Genomic DNA, 17,743 nt, shown 5'->3' with positions numbered 1-17,743 from the left:
TGACCACATTTTAGATTGTCACTGCAATATGACTAATGGGCAGGGACAAGCTTTCTGTTGCCTCTTTCCTTTGTTCCATTGCCACAATATGGTCTATTAGAGCTCTCCATGTAACTAACCGTATTGTCAAATTCTCCCTTCCCCCGAGAGCCTACTCAAGAGACTCACAGAAAGGAAGTACAGCTAATAAAGAACTCTGGACTGAAGCGCTGTCCTATTTGAGCTGCTTTTAAATATGAATGTATATTTTTAGTCAGCTTACACATAGAGGGGGGAAGGAAGAAACACCTTCCTTATAGTCAACCAGCCAAAAAACTGAGTCATTCTTGGCAATCAATAAGATGACACATCTCCCTGTGGGATGGCATTCCTCAATGAAAAAGTCATTTTGAGCATAGTTGAGGCCTGAGCTGGGTCCTCCACACTGTCATTCTTTTGCTCATTGCTGTACTTATACCAAATGTTACCACACATTAGATGCCACCAACCTTGTTATAACCTCTATTACTCTCAGCAAAGAATTTGGTCTACCACTTGAGAGAAAAATGAAGTCATTTCCTTTCCTGTTGTCTCAAAGAAATGAATGCCTGTTTTTTCTCTAACTTGCCCACTGAATCCCTACTTTCTTCTGTCTTCTCTGGGTATTATTCCATTAAGTCCTCCTCAGTTTCATTTTTATTTTTGCTTTCTTTCTACTGGATCTTCTCAGGCAAAGGCATGTTTGAGTTTCCCTCTCAAAAATCTCTCTCCTACTCAATTGCCATTCCATTCGCTCAGTAGCCACACATCTTAAAGAGTAAACTGTGGGCCTAAACTGGAGGGGATGGGTGAGAAGAAGGGGAAGTAAAAGCAATATGGTCCTTGATTTTTCACTTCATACTTTTTTCTTTTCTTAATTACAGGTTTGTAACCTTTTAGACTTATTAAAAACAACTTTCCTTGACATCAGGAGTGATCCCACACTGCTTTCTCCATGTTCCTGTCTCCCGTGTATTTCTCAACATTCTGCTATCAGGTTTTACTTCACTCTTCTAAAACAGCTGCTGAAATCAATAGCATCTTTTCTTAATTCTAGTTGACCTCTCTACAGCATCTAACAAAGTTGCCCACTGACTGACTACAGAAACTGTGTCTAGGCTTCTAAAACACCATTCTCCTGGTTTACCAATTCTTCTTTTTAAATTTTTATTTTGGAAATTTTCAAATATATAACAAAACCTTGTTTCACTTGCATACTCACTTATCCCCCTCCACAGTATCATTTTCAGCAAATATAACTCTAGATAAAAATCTCTTAATGTAATCACAATACCATTATATAAATCTATAAAAACAAAAAATTCACTATAAAATATCCAAACATAACCATATGCAAAAAATGAAGTTGAACCTTTTTTCTCTAAAGACATAAAAAGGGCCAATAAACACATGAAAAGATGCTCAATATCATTAATCATTAGAAAAAGGCAAATCAATGAAATTCCACTTCACACCCATAAGATGACTATTACTGAAAAAGAGAAAAAAGAAAATAACAAGTATGGGCAAGGAAGTGAAGAAACTGGAACTCTTGTGTACTGTTGGTAGGAATGTTAAATAAAATTACCATATGGTCCAGCAAGTCCACTTCTGGGTATATATCCGAAATAAGTTAAAGTGGTGACTCTAAAAGATATTTGTATCCCCATGTACATAGCAGCATTATTCACAATAGACATAAGATAGAAGCAATCCAAGTGTCCATTGACAGATGAATGGATAAACAAAATGTAGTATATACATACAAAGGAATACTATTCAGCCTTAAAAAGGAAATTCTGACACATATTACAATGCAAAGAAATCTTAAAAACATTATGCTAAGTGAAATGAACCACTTGCAAAAAGACAAATATTGTATGATTCTACTTATATATGGTGCTTAGTGAAATTCATAGAAACAGAAAGCAAAATGGTGGGAGGGAAGAATGAGGAGTTACTGTTTAATGGGTACAGAGTTTCAGCGTGAGAAGATAAAAAAGTTCTGGAGATGGTGGTGATGGTTGCACAACAATGTGCACTGGGACTGGCTATGACTACTACATTAACTAAGAAAAAGCCACGAAGTGGTACTGTATCAGTTCTAGGTCTCAACCTTAAATAAGTCTGGCACCTTTTGCTTTTTGTGCTTTTGAGAGCCCTAAGCCACCATGTAGGAAGTTCAGCTACCTCTGTGGTAAAGACAATAAGAAGAAACCATAGAGAGTAGAAACCCTGAGAGTACAGAGAGGGAGAGAGATCCAACTATGCCAGCATCCCAGGTGTGCCTCCCTATGACTCCAGATCCAGCTGCTATCTGATTGCCACTGCATGAGAGAGCTCAAATGAGGCCAGCAGGGCCAGTCAATTCAGAAGTGTGAGAGACTATAACATAAAACGGTGGGGTTTTTTTTTTAAGTCACTAAGCTTTGAAGTGATCTGTTATTTGCTACCATCTTTCCCACCATCTTTCAAGTTGAATCTTGAAATTCTGTGAATCTTACAAGATCCAAGACAAATGCCACCTCTTCTGAAAGCCTTACCTAAGGAGGTAGTATTTCGTATATTTTTTTAAATGCTAAATGTAATCTAATTTTTTAATTACAGCTTTAAGATATAATTAACATAGCATTCAATTTACCCATTTGAAGTTTACAGTTCAATGGCTGTATGTTCAAAGGGCGGTGCAGCTACCACCTTAATCAATTTTAGAACGTTTTCACCAGCTCTCCCTCAAAAAACTCCTTACCTGTTAGCAGTCACTCAGCATTTCCCCTCAGCCTCTCCTCCAGCTGCCAGGCCTAGGTAACCACTAATTTACTTTTAGACTCTAGATTTGCCTTTTCTAGACATTTTATACAAATAGAATTATACAATATGTGGTGTTTAATGTGTGGCTTTTTTTTTACTTAGAATATTTTTAAGGTTCATCCATGTTGTAGCATATATTAGGTACTTAGGCGCTTTTTATTGGTGAATTATATAGTAAATATTCTTGAACTGAAATATTTGTGAGTTTGAATAACTTCCCATAATGATTTTCTATAAGTATAATTGATTCAAAGTGTGCCCAATATTTGACAATTATCTCAAAATTTGGAATAACAGTAACTCCAAAAAGGTTATGACATATACGCTCAACCGATAATGTATCTTTCCTAGCTCCCTACAGGTAATTATTAAATTTTAAATATTTTCCAATCTGATAGGTGATAACTGACATCTTATTTTTAAATCTTTGTTACTTGATTAGTGATCCCTGAGCTTTTTTGTTATTTCTGAATTAGTTATTTATACCTCTTTAAATAGATTTTTCATGTATTTCTCTTTTACATATTTTATATTAGAGAGAACAATCCTTTGTAAACGCTGCAGATATTTTCTCTCAGTTGTTACTATTCTTATATCCGTGCTTAGGGTGTTTTTTGACATAAAGAATCAGGAAAAGTTTTCCCTCTTCACATTTCTTTTTTTCAGAATTTTCCTGTTTATCCTTGAGCATTTTTTTCTCCAGATAAAATTGTTTTTTTAAAAAAAATCCTATTAGAATTTTGGGTGGGATTGTGTTTTTTATAGATTGATGAGTAGGGACTTCACATTTTTACCTTTTACATGTTGCTTCTCCCCAACACCATTCATTCAAATTTTGTTTATGAACCGAATTATTTTTGTTTATTTTCTTTATAAGGTTTCTATATATATCATTAAATTTTATTCCTTGATTTAAAAAATAACTATTTTTATGCTTTACTGTGGATGAAATGTTTTCGTTCAATATACTTTCTGATTGAGTATTATCTATAAAAAGGAAAGATATGATTCAAAGAGATTGCACAGATATACCATTTTTGGATCAAAACGCAGCACACTGAAAATAATCGATTTTGGTAAGAATGTAGAGAAACTAGAGTCTTCACGTACTGCTGATGGGAATGTAAAATGGTGCTGAAACAGTCTGGTAGTTACTCGAAAGGTTAAACATAGTTCCATTTGACCTAGCAATTCCACTTTTAGGTATATACCCAAGAGAAATTAAAACATATATCCACACAAATAGTTCTAACTATATGTTCACAGCAGCATTATTCATAATAGCCAAAAAGTAGAAATAACTGAAAAATTCATCAACTGGTAAATAAAATGTGGTATGTCCATACAATGGAGTATTATTCAGCCATTAAAAAAATGAATAAATACTAATACCTTATATGACATCTCTAGATTAGGCAAATCTATAGAAGAGAGAAGTAGATCAGTTGTCCCAAATGTGGGAACTATGGAAGAGAGGGACTTAGGGGGAAACAGGCAGTGACTGCTAATGAGCATGGGCTTTCTTTTTGGGGTGATGATAATGTTCTAAAATTGTGCTGATGGTTGCACAACTCTGAATATACCAAAAACCACTGAATTGTACACTTTCAGGGATAAATTATATCTCGATAAAGCTGTTTTTAAAAATATTTACTGCAGCATTTTTATGAGTCTGATAATAAAACTAACACTCTAGTCCAAAAGCAAAGTCTGTTTTGCCTTGCCTTAAAGAAATAATCCATTTAAAAAGACTCACTTTTTCAGCTATGCATGTTTCTTGTATTTTGCCACACATATGAAAGTGAAAGATAATATATTTACATTTTGTTTTTGACACAGGTTTTGAAAAACTTTTGCTTCTATAGAAGTACATTAAGTGTACGCCAAGGTTAAAAAATAGAAAAGGAATACAAAAAGAATAAAAATTTCATACTTCATTGAGTGTACAAATATCATCTGAGTTAGAATAAGCCAGTTGACTAAATTAATTCCAAATAATGAAATATTGGAAGAATCTAGAAATAGAATGAATCTGAACACTTCATTTTCAATTTTCCAGGTAAAGAAACTGAGTCCATGATGGCAAATACATGTAAGCTCACTTCACAATGTTTTCTAAACAATGAGAAACATACATATCATTCGCATGTCTGCATATGTATATGTACATATGCATATATGGATATCTACATATGTATCTATCTCTGTACACACACATACCAATGCATGCTTTATACGCATCTTTTTTTAAATTTTTTTATTTTTTTTATTTTTGGGCATCTTGATTTTTAAAAATTTAAACATTAAATCCAATTTTCCCTAGACTCACTGGCTGATTTTCATGTCCTAATAGGGTATTTCTACAAATTTTTCCAAAAAGCCTAAAAAGACTGAAGCAAATTCAACACCCAACAAACCGATTTCCACAATTCAAGTGACTCCTGCAATTAGGATGAATTTACTGCAGTAGTCTGTGAATCAAAAAACCCCACTTTCTGAGCAATCTCAGGTAAACCACTTCTTTAAAATGGTCTTTGATTTCCTTAATTGCAGAAAAACAAAAAAGGATACAAAAACCGATTAAATACTATCTGTTATGGGCTGGGAGCATCTTAATGGAAAAGTACTTCAGAAATAAACACAAAATAGCACAAAAGAAACATACAAAATACATATAAAATGAACAACTAAATTTAGAAAAGATTGTTGAAAAGATTATAAGGCTCTATGAAAAATAGCCACTGTTCTAACGACCACTATAGAACACCATCTGGAGGTTTCTCAAAAAATTAACAATAGATATACCTTCTGACACAGCAATTGCACTTCTGGGTATTTATCCAAAGAAAACCGAAACAATAATTCGTAAAGATCTATGCACCTCAATATTTGTGGCAGCACAATTTACAATAGCCAAGATATGGAAGCAACCTAAATGCCCCTCAATAGACGACTGGATAAAGCCATTAAAAAAAAATGAAATCCTACCATTTGCAACAAAATGGATGGACCTAGAGGTTATTATGCTGAGTGAAATAAGTCAGACAGAGAAAGATAAATACCATATGATTTCACTTATATGTGGAATCTAAGGAACAAAAAGAACAAACTAATCAAAAAATAGACTCGCAAATATAGTGGACAATTTGGTAACGGAGAGAGGGGAGGGGGTTGAGGGCCTGGAACAATTGAGTGAAGGGTTAAAGAAATACAAATTAGTGGTGGATAGATGGTCACGGAGGTGGGGAGCATGGCATAGGGAATGCAGTTAGCATTAATATGTTGGCTAGGTAGAAAACCAGAAGAGAGAAGGAGCAATTAGGGGGATTGTTTTATAAACTATATTAATGTCTAACCAATGTACTGTATACTTGAAACTAATGAAAATAAATAAACTTATTTTTAAAAAAAACCCTGAAAAACAAAAAATAAACATGGTTCTGCATCAGGATGATGGGATTATGGATGGAGTTTTTACAGTTTCCTGTTTTAAAGTTGACTTAATATTAAATTCTTAACTAGCATTTACAGTAATAGTAAAAAGCCTGGAAAAACCTTTAAGGAGTTGTGTGCCCTGGAGAACGACGTCATATTCCCAATTCATATCAACCTTTATTATACGGTTCTGTGCTTCTGGAACAAAAGGAAAAATCAGCCATAGATTACAAGGCTGTGTGTAATGTAAATAAATGTTATATAAATAATGTTCTCAGGAAATGCCTCAGTCAGGCCTTTAAAAAAGGAGCATCAAAAATCTCTCAAAGAGGTGTCCTATAGTACTTTACACCCAGGCTCGCTCCCAGGCTCCAGATCCCATCTCTCTGTATGACTTGAGGGAAATTACTTCTTTGAGCTTCAGTTTTTGTCTATGTAAACACAGGAGTATTACCTACATTGCAAACATGATGAGAAAACTAAAGATCATATATTTAAAATGACTCACAGTATGCTTGGTCCATTATAGGTGTGGCTTTAATGCACGTTGATAAAAAGCTATAAATGGAATTAACTACTGTGAAAGGTATCATTGTAACCATGTTTTTTAAAAATCAATTTTTCCTTTTTGTTAGCTATTACCTTTTGCCAGACTATTATCTACTTGCTGTTGGTTGAAATGTAGGTCAAGTCAAGCACTTGCTTTCAACATGTACCTAGAGACTGATACTTCTGAATGCCCACAAGGAAGTGTGAAAATAAGTGTTAATCACTGACATTACGTATATTCAAATCTATTTTGTTTTTATTAGACTGAATGTCTTTGGTTCTAGTATTACCTTTCTGAGCCAACTGTTTAATGCCTGATAAAGCAGGGTACATAACTCAAAAGTAAAACCTTCCATGGAGAGTCATCATGAAGCAAAGATGAGAAGAAAGCTATTTCTGAAGGCCGACTCTATTACTAAAGTCCAAATTCACATTCTAAAACAGGCATATACCTAGAGTGAGGTCTGCTTAATTCAGTAAATTTCAAGGTAATGAAATCTGTATATTAACCAGAAGAACTGGTCTTTTTCCTTTTTATTTATTTTTTTGCATTAGTTTCAGGTATACAACACAATGGTTAGACATTTATATAATTAACAAAGTGATCCCCTGATTATGCACAGCCATTATAATATTATTAACTATATTCCCTATGCTGTACTCCCCATCCCCATGACTGTTCTTAACTACTAATTTGTACTTCTTAATCCCTTCACCTTTTTCAACCAGCCCCTCAACCCCAACAAATCTGGCAATCACCAGATTGTACTTTGTACCTGTCTGTTTTCATTTTGTTTGTTCATTTATTTTGTTCCTTAGATTCCACATATAAATGAAATCATATGGTATTTGTCTTTCTCTGTCTGACTTATTTCACTTAACGTAATACCCTCTAGGTCCATTCATGTCATTGCAAATGATATGATTTCATTTTTTAATGGGTGAGTAATATTCCATTGTATATATGTACCATTACTTCTTCATCCAATTGTCTATTGATGGGCACTTAGGTTGATTCCATATTTTGGCTATTGTGAATAGTGCTGCCATGAACACAGGGGTACATAAATCTTTATGAATTATTGTTTTGGTTTTCTTTGGATAAATACCCAGAAGTGCAATTGAGGGGTCAAAAGGTAGTTCTATTTTTATTTTTTTGAGGAACCTCCAAACTTTTTCCATAGTGGCTGTACCAACTTGCATTCCCAAGAACTGACCTTTTTTCAATACACCTATATTTTCTTCTCATCTATAAAAAGACAGAAGTAGAGCATTAGACCTCAAAGTGTTTGGGGTCTATGCAAGATCTAATTATTTATGAGATAATCTGACAATATGCACAACATGAAACATATATAACACTAGTTATATTAGATATCTTAGCATATGACTGAATTCAGTGCCCCACATTGGAAAGAATCAACACAGCCTAAAACCACAATTGGCAACCTTTAACATTTGCCTGAGATAGCGCCCCCACACTCCTCTCTCCTTGATGTTAGATTTTCAGACTCACTGTCTGTTCCCTCCAGGACCTTCCAACTGCCACCCTGCCTCTGGATACTGGGTCCAGAAGACTATATACCACTTGTGAAAGTCACTGTACTCCCTATTCTATTGCTTAAAATATAGATTTGTAAAAATTTTCCAAGAATGCTATGGTGTTTAGGTGATAATCCTTTCAACATTGGGCCCAATCACAAAAGTAATGAATTTCTGACTTCTCGCTTTATTTTTCTGGAAAGTGGAAATCAGTGGTTACAGAAGTATCAGCTATCCTATGAAGCTGCCCATTCTCAACTTCTACTTCTGGAAAAGATGGAGTAATAGGAACTGGATTTAACATTCCAGCTTAAAAAAAAATAGACAAAATAAATGAAAAAAGTGGTTTAGCATATTGGAAATCAAGAAACAAAAAATTAACTGTTTCCAAGTAACTTAAATGCATCCCAGAACGAAACTCAGAAATGTTAACAAGAATTCAAATATATTCAACACACAATAAGGCAAAAGTCAAAATGTCTAGAACCTAATAAAATATAACAAGGCATGTGAAGAAGCAGGAAAATGTGACCCTTAACAGGAGAAAAAAAATCAATCACTTGAAACCCTTAACTGACATAGAACAAAGAATAGACATGGACATTAAAAATTATATCCAATATGTTCAAGAAACTAGATGTATTGAGCATGTTACATAAACACAGAAAATATTTTAAAAGACAAACTGAATGTCTAGAAATAAAAACTCTAATGTCTGAAATGAAAATTACATTAGATGGTAATAACGGATGATTAGACATTGTAGAAGAAAAGATTAATGAACTCAAATTAACAACAATAAAACTATCCAAAAAGAAATGCAGAGAAAAAGAAAAAAAAAACATAAAAAAGAACAGAGCATTACTGAGATTTATGACAACTTCAAGAGGCCTAATATACACGTAACTGGAGTCTATGAAGGAGGGATCTGATGACAGAAAAAACTTTTTTTAGAGATAATGACCAAAAATTTTCCAAATTCAATAAAAACTAGAAACTCATGGATCAACAAATCTTAAGACAAGAAACATGAAGAAAATTAAAGGTCTATCATTATCAAATTGCATAAAACCAGTGATAAAAAGAAAAATCTTAAAAGCAGTCAAAGAGATACACTACGTTTAGAGATACAAAGATAGTTGACAGATTTTGCATCAGAAACAATGTAAGCAAGAAGAAAGTGCACTGAATGAAAAAAAAAAAAATGTCAACCTGGGTAAAATTATTTACCCCAGAAAATTAATTATCTTTCAAAACCAAAGGTGCTCTAGAGACAAAGTCATAGAGAAATTCATAATGACAAAAAAAGTATAAGAGAGGCTCCCAGGAGCTAGCAGAGAGGGGATGAGGAGTTTTTAACGGGTATAGAGTTTCTGTTTGGATGATGAAAAAATTCTGGAACTGGGTAACCAGGATGGTTGTATAACACTGTGAATGTGCTTAATGCCACTGAATTATACACTTAAAAAAGTTAAAATGGTAAATTTTATGTTATATATATATCATAATGACAAAAAAGAATTTAAAAAAGGGAGTATACCAGTGTTCATTCCACATGAACAGAACTCAAGACATAATCCCCAGAGAAAAAAGGGAACTTACACAATTATGTGCTGAATAATGCCATTTATATGAATTTAAAAGCACATAAAATCACTATACTTTGTCATTTATATACATAGAATAGTAACAGAAAGCAGAGCAGTGGTTGCCTAGGGACGAAGGGATGAGAGTAAAAGAATAGTTTGGATTATAAAGGTATCCTATGATAGTAGTTGCCTCTTAGGGAAGAGAAGGGGATGCCAACAAGGACAGACCTTCCAAGAAACCAGAGCATAAGCTGCGGTCTGGGAGCCCTGGTCCCTATCAGGCTTCTATACCCTCTCTTGATTCACTTCTCAACCCATCCCCACCTCACCACTGCAAAGGGTTTCTCCCAGATGGGCCCCAGTCTGATCTCTTTGCCTCTCTGACATCTACACAGCCTGAGGTATAAATGGTAGCAGCCACCAATTACTGGGCAGAATGTCTGGAGCACAAAGGAGGGGCAGACCCCAGAACTAAAAGAAGTTCTTGGGGACTTCTCTAAATCAGCTGTCTTCTACATGGGGTACTAGAAAGTGCACTGAATGAGAAGACTTTCCAGGGCGTGCAGGAAGACTTTCCAGGGACCACCGAGCACAGACAGTTTTAAAAAAGGATCAATTTCCAGATCCTTAACTTCCATATAAACTCCTTTCTAAAAAACATCTGTCTGAGAATGTGCCTGGGGTACAGTACCCCACTTCCTCTCTTTTCCAAATTTTTCTTTTCCTATATTATAAAAAGCAAGCATATATACCTACCACATGATCCACTTCTATAATATATATCCACACAAAGACTTGTACATGAGTACCATAGCCAAAAACTGGAAACAATCTCAATGTCCATTGACAGATGAATGGATAAACAAATTGTGGTACATCCACATGATGAAATACAACTTAGCAAAAAAAAAAAGAAATAAACTAATACACACAACCCATATATTAATAATTATGCTGAGTAAAAGAAGCCAAACGAGGGGGAGTGGAGGGAGAGAGTGGTGGGAGATACAGGAACACACTGTATGATTCCATTCCCATAAAACTTTGGAAAATGCGAACTAATCTATAGTGACAGAAACAGATCAGTAGCTGCCTGGGATGGAGGGGCAGGAGTGAGGAACTGCAAAGTTAAGGAAATGTGTTTTGGGATGGTGGCTATGTTCTCTATCTTGCTTGTGGTGATAGTTTCCTGAGCATGAAAACTCATAAATCAAACACTTTTAATATGCGTAGTTTGTTGTATGTCAATTATACCTCAATAAAGCCATTTTTAAGGTGAAATAAAAATCTGAAAAACCTGAAAGAATTCATCGCCAGCAAACCTCCACTACAAGAAATGTTACAGGAAGTTCTCTAAGCAGAAAGAAAACATCGGTTACAAAATGAGAACTGCTCAGGGTTACTTAGTCTTTCTTCCTCTCTTCCTCCCTCCCTCTCTCCTTCCTTACCTTATTTATTTATTTATTTATTCATTCATTCATTCATTCATTCATTTTTACATCTACAGCACCTGGTTTTCCTAAGTGGTCTCCCATCCAAGTACTAACCAGGCCCGACCCTGCTTAGCTTCTGAGATCAGACAGGATCAAGCTTGTTCGGGGTGGCATGGCTGTAGACTAGCTTTTCTTATTGATATTGATTTTCATTGTAAAATTTCCAGGTTTGGAGCCTGGAAATTTTAAATAATACAGCAATAAGCAACTGAAATAACACTGAATATACATTTAATCAAAAAGTTTTCCCTTCACCATTTTTTTCTGACATTATTACCATGGTTGTATAGTGTTGGATGATAAGAAAAAGTATGAAGAATGATTTGCTATTTTAGTTTTTAATACATCAGCTAAAATTAAACCAGACTAAAGATGTTTGGAAAATATCACATAAGAGAAGTCTGTTTCTTACCATCCTAAGTATGGTTTTGTTACATTTTGGCATTCAATCTGGCCCCCTATGAACACATCAGAGTCTATAATGCGAGTAAGGAAGTTCAACCTTCCTAGGATTCAAAAACACTCCATACTCTTTATGGTAAAGAATGCTTATATTCATATTCAATTTCGCTGAATCTCACTTACTGAAACCAACAGGAAATGAATTAAAGAACTATATCCAAATAATACCTTCTCCTACTCTCCGAAAATCATGTACATTTTCAACTTTTTTTCCCTCACATATGCTATGGGTGAATGAATAAAAAAGGTACAATATTTTTGGAGGTCATTTTGGTACCACCTATCATCAAGGACACATTTCATTTCAGGGTATTTACCTTACGGAAAATACAATACAGGTGCCCCAAAAAATATATGCTCAAAAACAGTCTCTGAATCAATATTTTTGATAGTTAGACTGCAAACAATCCAAATATTCATCAAAAAGGAACTGGTTAAATAAATTAGGGTATGACCATGTTATATAATACATGACATTCAAGAGGAGCAAGATAAATCTACACGGACTGATGTGTAAAAATATCTGCGACACATTAAGTGAAAAAGCAGGTTTAAATAACAGCTTGTACAATATCAGTCTATTTATAAGAAAGAAAAAATTGTTACCCTGTCCCTTCTAGTTGTATACTCACAGAAAAAGACATCATCAATTTGTTTACAGCAGCTATTTCTAGGGATCTGAGGATTCCTGAAGATACTTTTTCCTTCAAACAAATCAATATTTTTATAACAAAAACCTGTACTATTCTTAATAAAAAAAAACTTTAATAAGAAACAAAATATCCAAAGGCTACTTTCTAGTAAAAGAGAAATGACAGAAAAGAAACACAGTTAAATTTAAACCAGGTAATCAGATTCTGAATAAATTAGAAATTTATAAAATTAGAAATTTAGAAAATACTTTTAGGTTGTAAATACCAAAAGTATAAAGAAAAACAGTCACAATTAAAACATGATGAATTAAAAAGTCACATTTATCATTCTCTGCCTAGCATATGAGAAAGGGGGTATGATTGTTAGAACATTTCTATTCATCCTAAAATCTTTAGTTACATTAAGCAAACCAGTTTTTCCACAAGCGAATCAAAACAAATGAGTAAAACTGGTTTTGAACACAAGGAAAAAGGGCGGTAGTCACGAAATCTGTTTAAAGGAATGAAGTAAGCTCATAATTTTTATTTGCTCTAACATAAAATCCCATAATTAAATGTTTAGCTTCTAGAACAGCATTTCTCATAAACTAGAGAAATAAAATTATAGTTCTGTCTTGCATTGATCCTAGAGAAAATATTTTCTCTTGATAAGGAAGTCCTAATGCCTTTATGGCTAAAAATGAAGGTGACAAAATTACAACTGAAAAATAATTGCAAGGAATTTAAAAATAATTACAACTATCTCTCTATGTCTAAAATTAAGAAAAGACCGGTAACAATTAAAAAGGGTAAGAAGGATCACATGGGAATCAATAGATCTTAATGGAAAGTTTAATCTTTTACTTGCATGAGGCAAAGGCTACAGTTTTGCTTTCCCTAGAAAATTAGGACACTTAGTAGCTATTTAGAGAGACAGAACTATGAATAGCATTATAAAAGGATTAGACCGTTTCATCAGATAATTTACTACCTGAATCTGTTAATTAAAATATGCTATTGCTGAAGAAAAATAGAATGAACCAAAACTCCCCATGCTTAAATCTTCAATAACAGACATAAAACTAATCTGAGAAAAGGCTTGCTACTAGCCTTTGTACAATTCCCAATATTTTTTGAGTATACTATTATTGAGTTCTGCTCTAGGCATTGGTGGTCCATGGTGAAAGACAAGACTTTTGCTCTCAAGCTTACATTCCATCATACAAATAAGAGCCAATGTGAATAGAGGTAAAAGTCTTCTTGGAGGACATGACATTTAAGACCTGAATGACAAGAGATAGCCATGTGACAATCTGGGGACAGAACTCTCCAGGCAAAGATAATTCAAAGTATAATGGTACTATAATATTTTTAAATGGACTGTCTCTAAACCAATTTCTTTTAATAAAATGCACTATCTAGTGATTCTTATGTGCACTACAGTTTGAAAACCACTGATTACAAAAACCTTAAATAGCAAATAAATAGCATGAAATGATCAGAACAGGATTAAAATGAAAATAACATTGGCTCATGATAAGATTCAGTTTATTGATGCCAACTATATTCTATGCACTCTGCTAAATTATACAGTCTCATTTTTAGGCTGAAGACATACTATAAGATATCCACACCATTTATAATAATATGTAAGCTAACCTTGCGATACAGTAGGTCAAAAAGTAGTTGAATAGATGAAGATACTCAGTCTTACTCTTAAATAATGCAAAAGTTAAAATACCAAGCTAGCATTTCACTTATTAGATTTCAGAAAATGTCAAGGACTCACAATATCTGAGAGGCTGATAAGGGCAATATAGTTGTGCCATAAATTGGTTTAACTTTTTTTGAAAGCAAATTATCACTAGCTACCAAATTTACAATGTGCATATTCTGCAAATTTACTAAACAGAATCCCACACAATAGCACAAAATTACATAAAAAATGTTCATTATATACTGCTCATAGTAGCAAAAAACTGGAAAAAGTCCAAATGTACATCAATAAGGGATTAAATAAATAAATCATGAAATATTTACAATATGGAATACTATGCAGTGTTATAAAGGTGATGATGCAAACTGATGCACACTGAAATAAAAATTGTCCAATACACAATATAAAAGGAAAATATTGCTTAACGGTTTATATACAATTCTTTGTGTAAAAAGAAATGTGCTTATAAATAGCATACACAAACAAGAATGTTTGTATATGTACTGAAAATACCCAGAATGTATAAATTTTTACCAGTGGTTTCCTCTTAGGACTGTAATTAGTGAGGGAGGAGAAGAGAAAGAACAAAAGACTTCTTTTTAAATTTCATGGACTATTTCCCCCTGCCCCCACCCCCCGCCCCGCCGCCACACACAGTGAACATAGATTACTTTAGAGAAACTTTAAAAAATGACTTTAAAAAATGAAAATAGATTTAATTTACCTATTGCTTAGAGCTGGGATAGTATCTTTCCAGGGCTCTTATATCAGAGAACATAGAAATGGCCCCCATATTGAGCTAAATATTATAACAACATTCCTTAAAATGAAATTCCATTCATATGACAATAAAAAACCATTATACAAAACTAGTATATTTAGGGTAACTTTTAACTACACTGACATTCCACCGTGTAAAATAAAGTCTAATGTGGTCTGCAAACTCTTCAGGAATCGAATCCTATGCTTCTCAACCTTCAGTATTCATGCAACTCACCTGTAGACCCTGATAAACTAGAGATTCTAATTCAGCAGTCTGTGATGGGCCTGAGAGTACCCTTTCTATTAAGTTCCACAGACCACACTTTGAGTGGGAAGGATCCAGGCCAAATTCATACCTCACCACTCCCCATACTTCAGATTTAGTGAATTACTGTTCTTCATACCACTGTGCCTTTTTTATATCTTATTCTTCATCGTAAATGGTTTTCCCCTCACCTCTTCCACTTCAAAAACTTTTACTCTTTGTTATAGGTTTAGTCCAAATATCACAGATATTTCAGGCATACATAGTTGCTGCTCCTTTTGTATTCCAAGGCTTCTATGCATTAATGTTTAACTTACCTCATTTGTTATTCACGTTTGTCTCTCTATGAGATTGTGAGCTTGAGGACAGAAAATACCTATCCTTAGCACACAGATAGTCAATAAATGTTTTCTGAATACAACTCACTAAGGTATGGAGTTTTCGCCGCCATCTTTGAAACAGTGTTTGTCACAATTACTTTTATTTCATAATATTTTTTAAAAGTAATATTCAGTAAATTACTATCAAATTACTGAAAGTCTCTTAAAATATAAGACATATTCAAAATTAAAGTAAAATATTACACTATGATGAGACGTTTACTATTGCTGGAAAAAAGTCATTTGATTTCACTATTTTAGGGTAAAAAGGACAAAACAGAGATTGCGCTCTTTGGTACTCTTTCAATTAAATTCTTAAAGAAAAACAAGAATGACATTAAATTTCTAATATACCTTTTGCCCCTTAATTAGAAACTTTATGTTTTAAACACAAATGACAGAATAGTATCCTAAATCAAATGCTTACACAGGCAGCCCTCTCTTTACCACTCACCTTCCTCATCTATCCATTTCATAGTGAAAAGCTGTTCATTGTCAAAAGAACACATGTCTCGAACCTCACCGCAAAGGCCCTCAAAGGAGATTGAAGGTTCAAAATGTGTTATCATGATATCCCTGAAAAAGAAAGAGAATTTTAAGTTTGACAATGATTAAAACTAATAACACTCTACACATTACCGAACGCCTGACAATATGATGGACTTCAGCTATTCTGTGTGTGCATCAACTGTTTCTTCCAGTAAACTATCACTATAAAGTAAAAAATAAAATATCGGTATTAAGTAATGCTTTAAAAACTAGTGAATTTCTGAGACACCTTAATTTAATCTCTCTCACTCAAGAAATCCACCCTAATTCCTCTAAGAGATGGTAGGTAGTCCCATCTTTGCTTTAATATTAGTTCTCAGAAGATCACTCTTTTGTAAGGCACTGCACTCTTTCAATGAATATCACTATTATTGATAAGCTCTGCCTCATATTTAATGGAAAACTGTTCCAATCATTACTTCCAGATCTCCCCTCATCTAAAAGTCTACCTTTTGTCCAAGAAATGGCCCTTTAATAATTTGACAAAGATCTGTCATGTCTTCTTCCTCAGCCTTAACTTCCACAGATTAGCCATCCATCAGAATGTCAACCGCTTTGTACGGAATTGTTTTTAGATTTCACACCTTAATTTTTACCCTTTTCCAAAATAATTCCCATTTGCCAAAATTGGTTTTAAATATGATTCATACCCAAAAAACATAAGACTAGACATAAATGTGTAAGCAACAGTATTTAAACAAGTCCAACTAGCAGCTAGCTATTTATTCACTATAAAATTTAAAATTTCAACAAAATGTTTTAGAGCAGAAGCCTGGGGTGTCCTCCAAGGAGCTATAAGAAGACTCCCTATGATCTAATCACACAGTAGCCAGCCACAGTCATCCTTCCAAAGATAAGTCAAATGAATGACTAATTTATATAATGATCTCTATGTGTCAGACTCTGTTCTAAGGGTTTTACAAAATCAACGCAATTTACAACTTTCCCATTTTAAACTTTTCAAATGTCTTTTGTCTCTCAAGCAGAGTAAAATCCCAAGTCCCTAGCAGTCTACAAGGCCCTGTGTACCGGCCCTGGCTACCTCTGCGACCTACCTGTTCTACTACCAGAAAGACAAACCTATGTTTCTAGTAGACCACCTATCCTTGCTAGAATGTAAACTTGGTGAAAGTGGAGATTTTGTTTTGTTCATTTTATTCCTAGTGGCCAATGCAGTGCCTAGCACGCAATGGGTACAGGATAAATATTTGTTGAAGGAAAGAAATTATACCGAGTTAGGAACTATGAACAAACATGGGTTAGTTGGAACATAGAGCAGGAAATAAATTAAAATTTTTAGTCATCTGCAAAAAAAGTCACATGTGCAGTCTTAGGGGCTATTAAAGGTAAGCAGAGAGCCAAGCATAGAAATTGAATGGCTTTTTCTTGATAATCATTCTCTTCCTAAGCATCTCATAGATATTTCTGCTCCTAGCTCTTAGAACCTTCTTGCTTGGCTTTCATAATAGTATGTTTCCCTGACTCTTTCTACTATTCTGAACACTTAATTCTCTTTTTGTCTTCAATCACAAGACATTC

General features: G+C 34.0%; 1 protein-coding gene and 1 pseudogene across 4 annotated transcripts in view; both read right to left on the bottom strand.

Moving 5' to 3' along the window:
- PRKCI (protein kinase C iota) overlaps positions 1-17,743 on the bottom strand; it is a 65,215-nt gene that overhangs the window by 35,794 nt on the left and 11,678 nt on the right. For 3 of the 4 annotated variants that reach the window (XM_006910824.3, XM_025046063.1, XM_025046062.1), the window contains one exon: positions 16,110-16,231. In XM_006910824.3, the coding sequence (XP_006910886.1) occupies positions 16,110-16,231 (122 nt within the window). Of the gene's footprint in view, positions 1-119; positions 184-16,109; positions 16,232-17,743 lie in introns of those variants that run through there. The other variant, XM_025046064.1, reaches the window with a different exon arrangement.
- LOC112479055 lies at positions 11,443-11,561 on the bottom strand (annotated as a pseudogene).

Source organism: Pteropus alecto, unplaced genomic scaffold, assembly GCF_000325575.1.
Source record: "Pteropus alecto unplaced genomic scaffold, ASM32557v1 scaffold33, whole genome shotgun sequence".
Taxonomy (NCBI): domain Eukaryota; kingdom Metazoa; phylum Chordata; class Mammalia; order Chiroptera; family Pteropodidae; genus Pteropus; species Pteropus alecto.
This window is presented reverse-complemented; position numbering and strand designations above follow the sequence as displayed.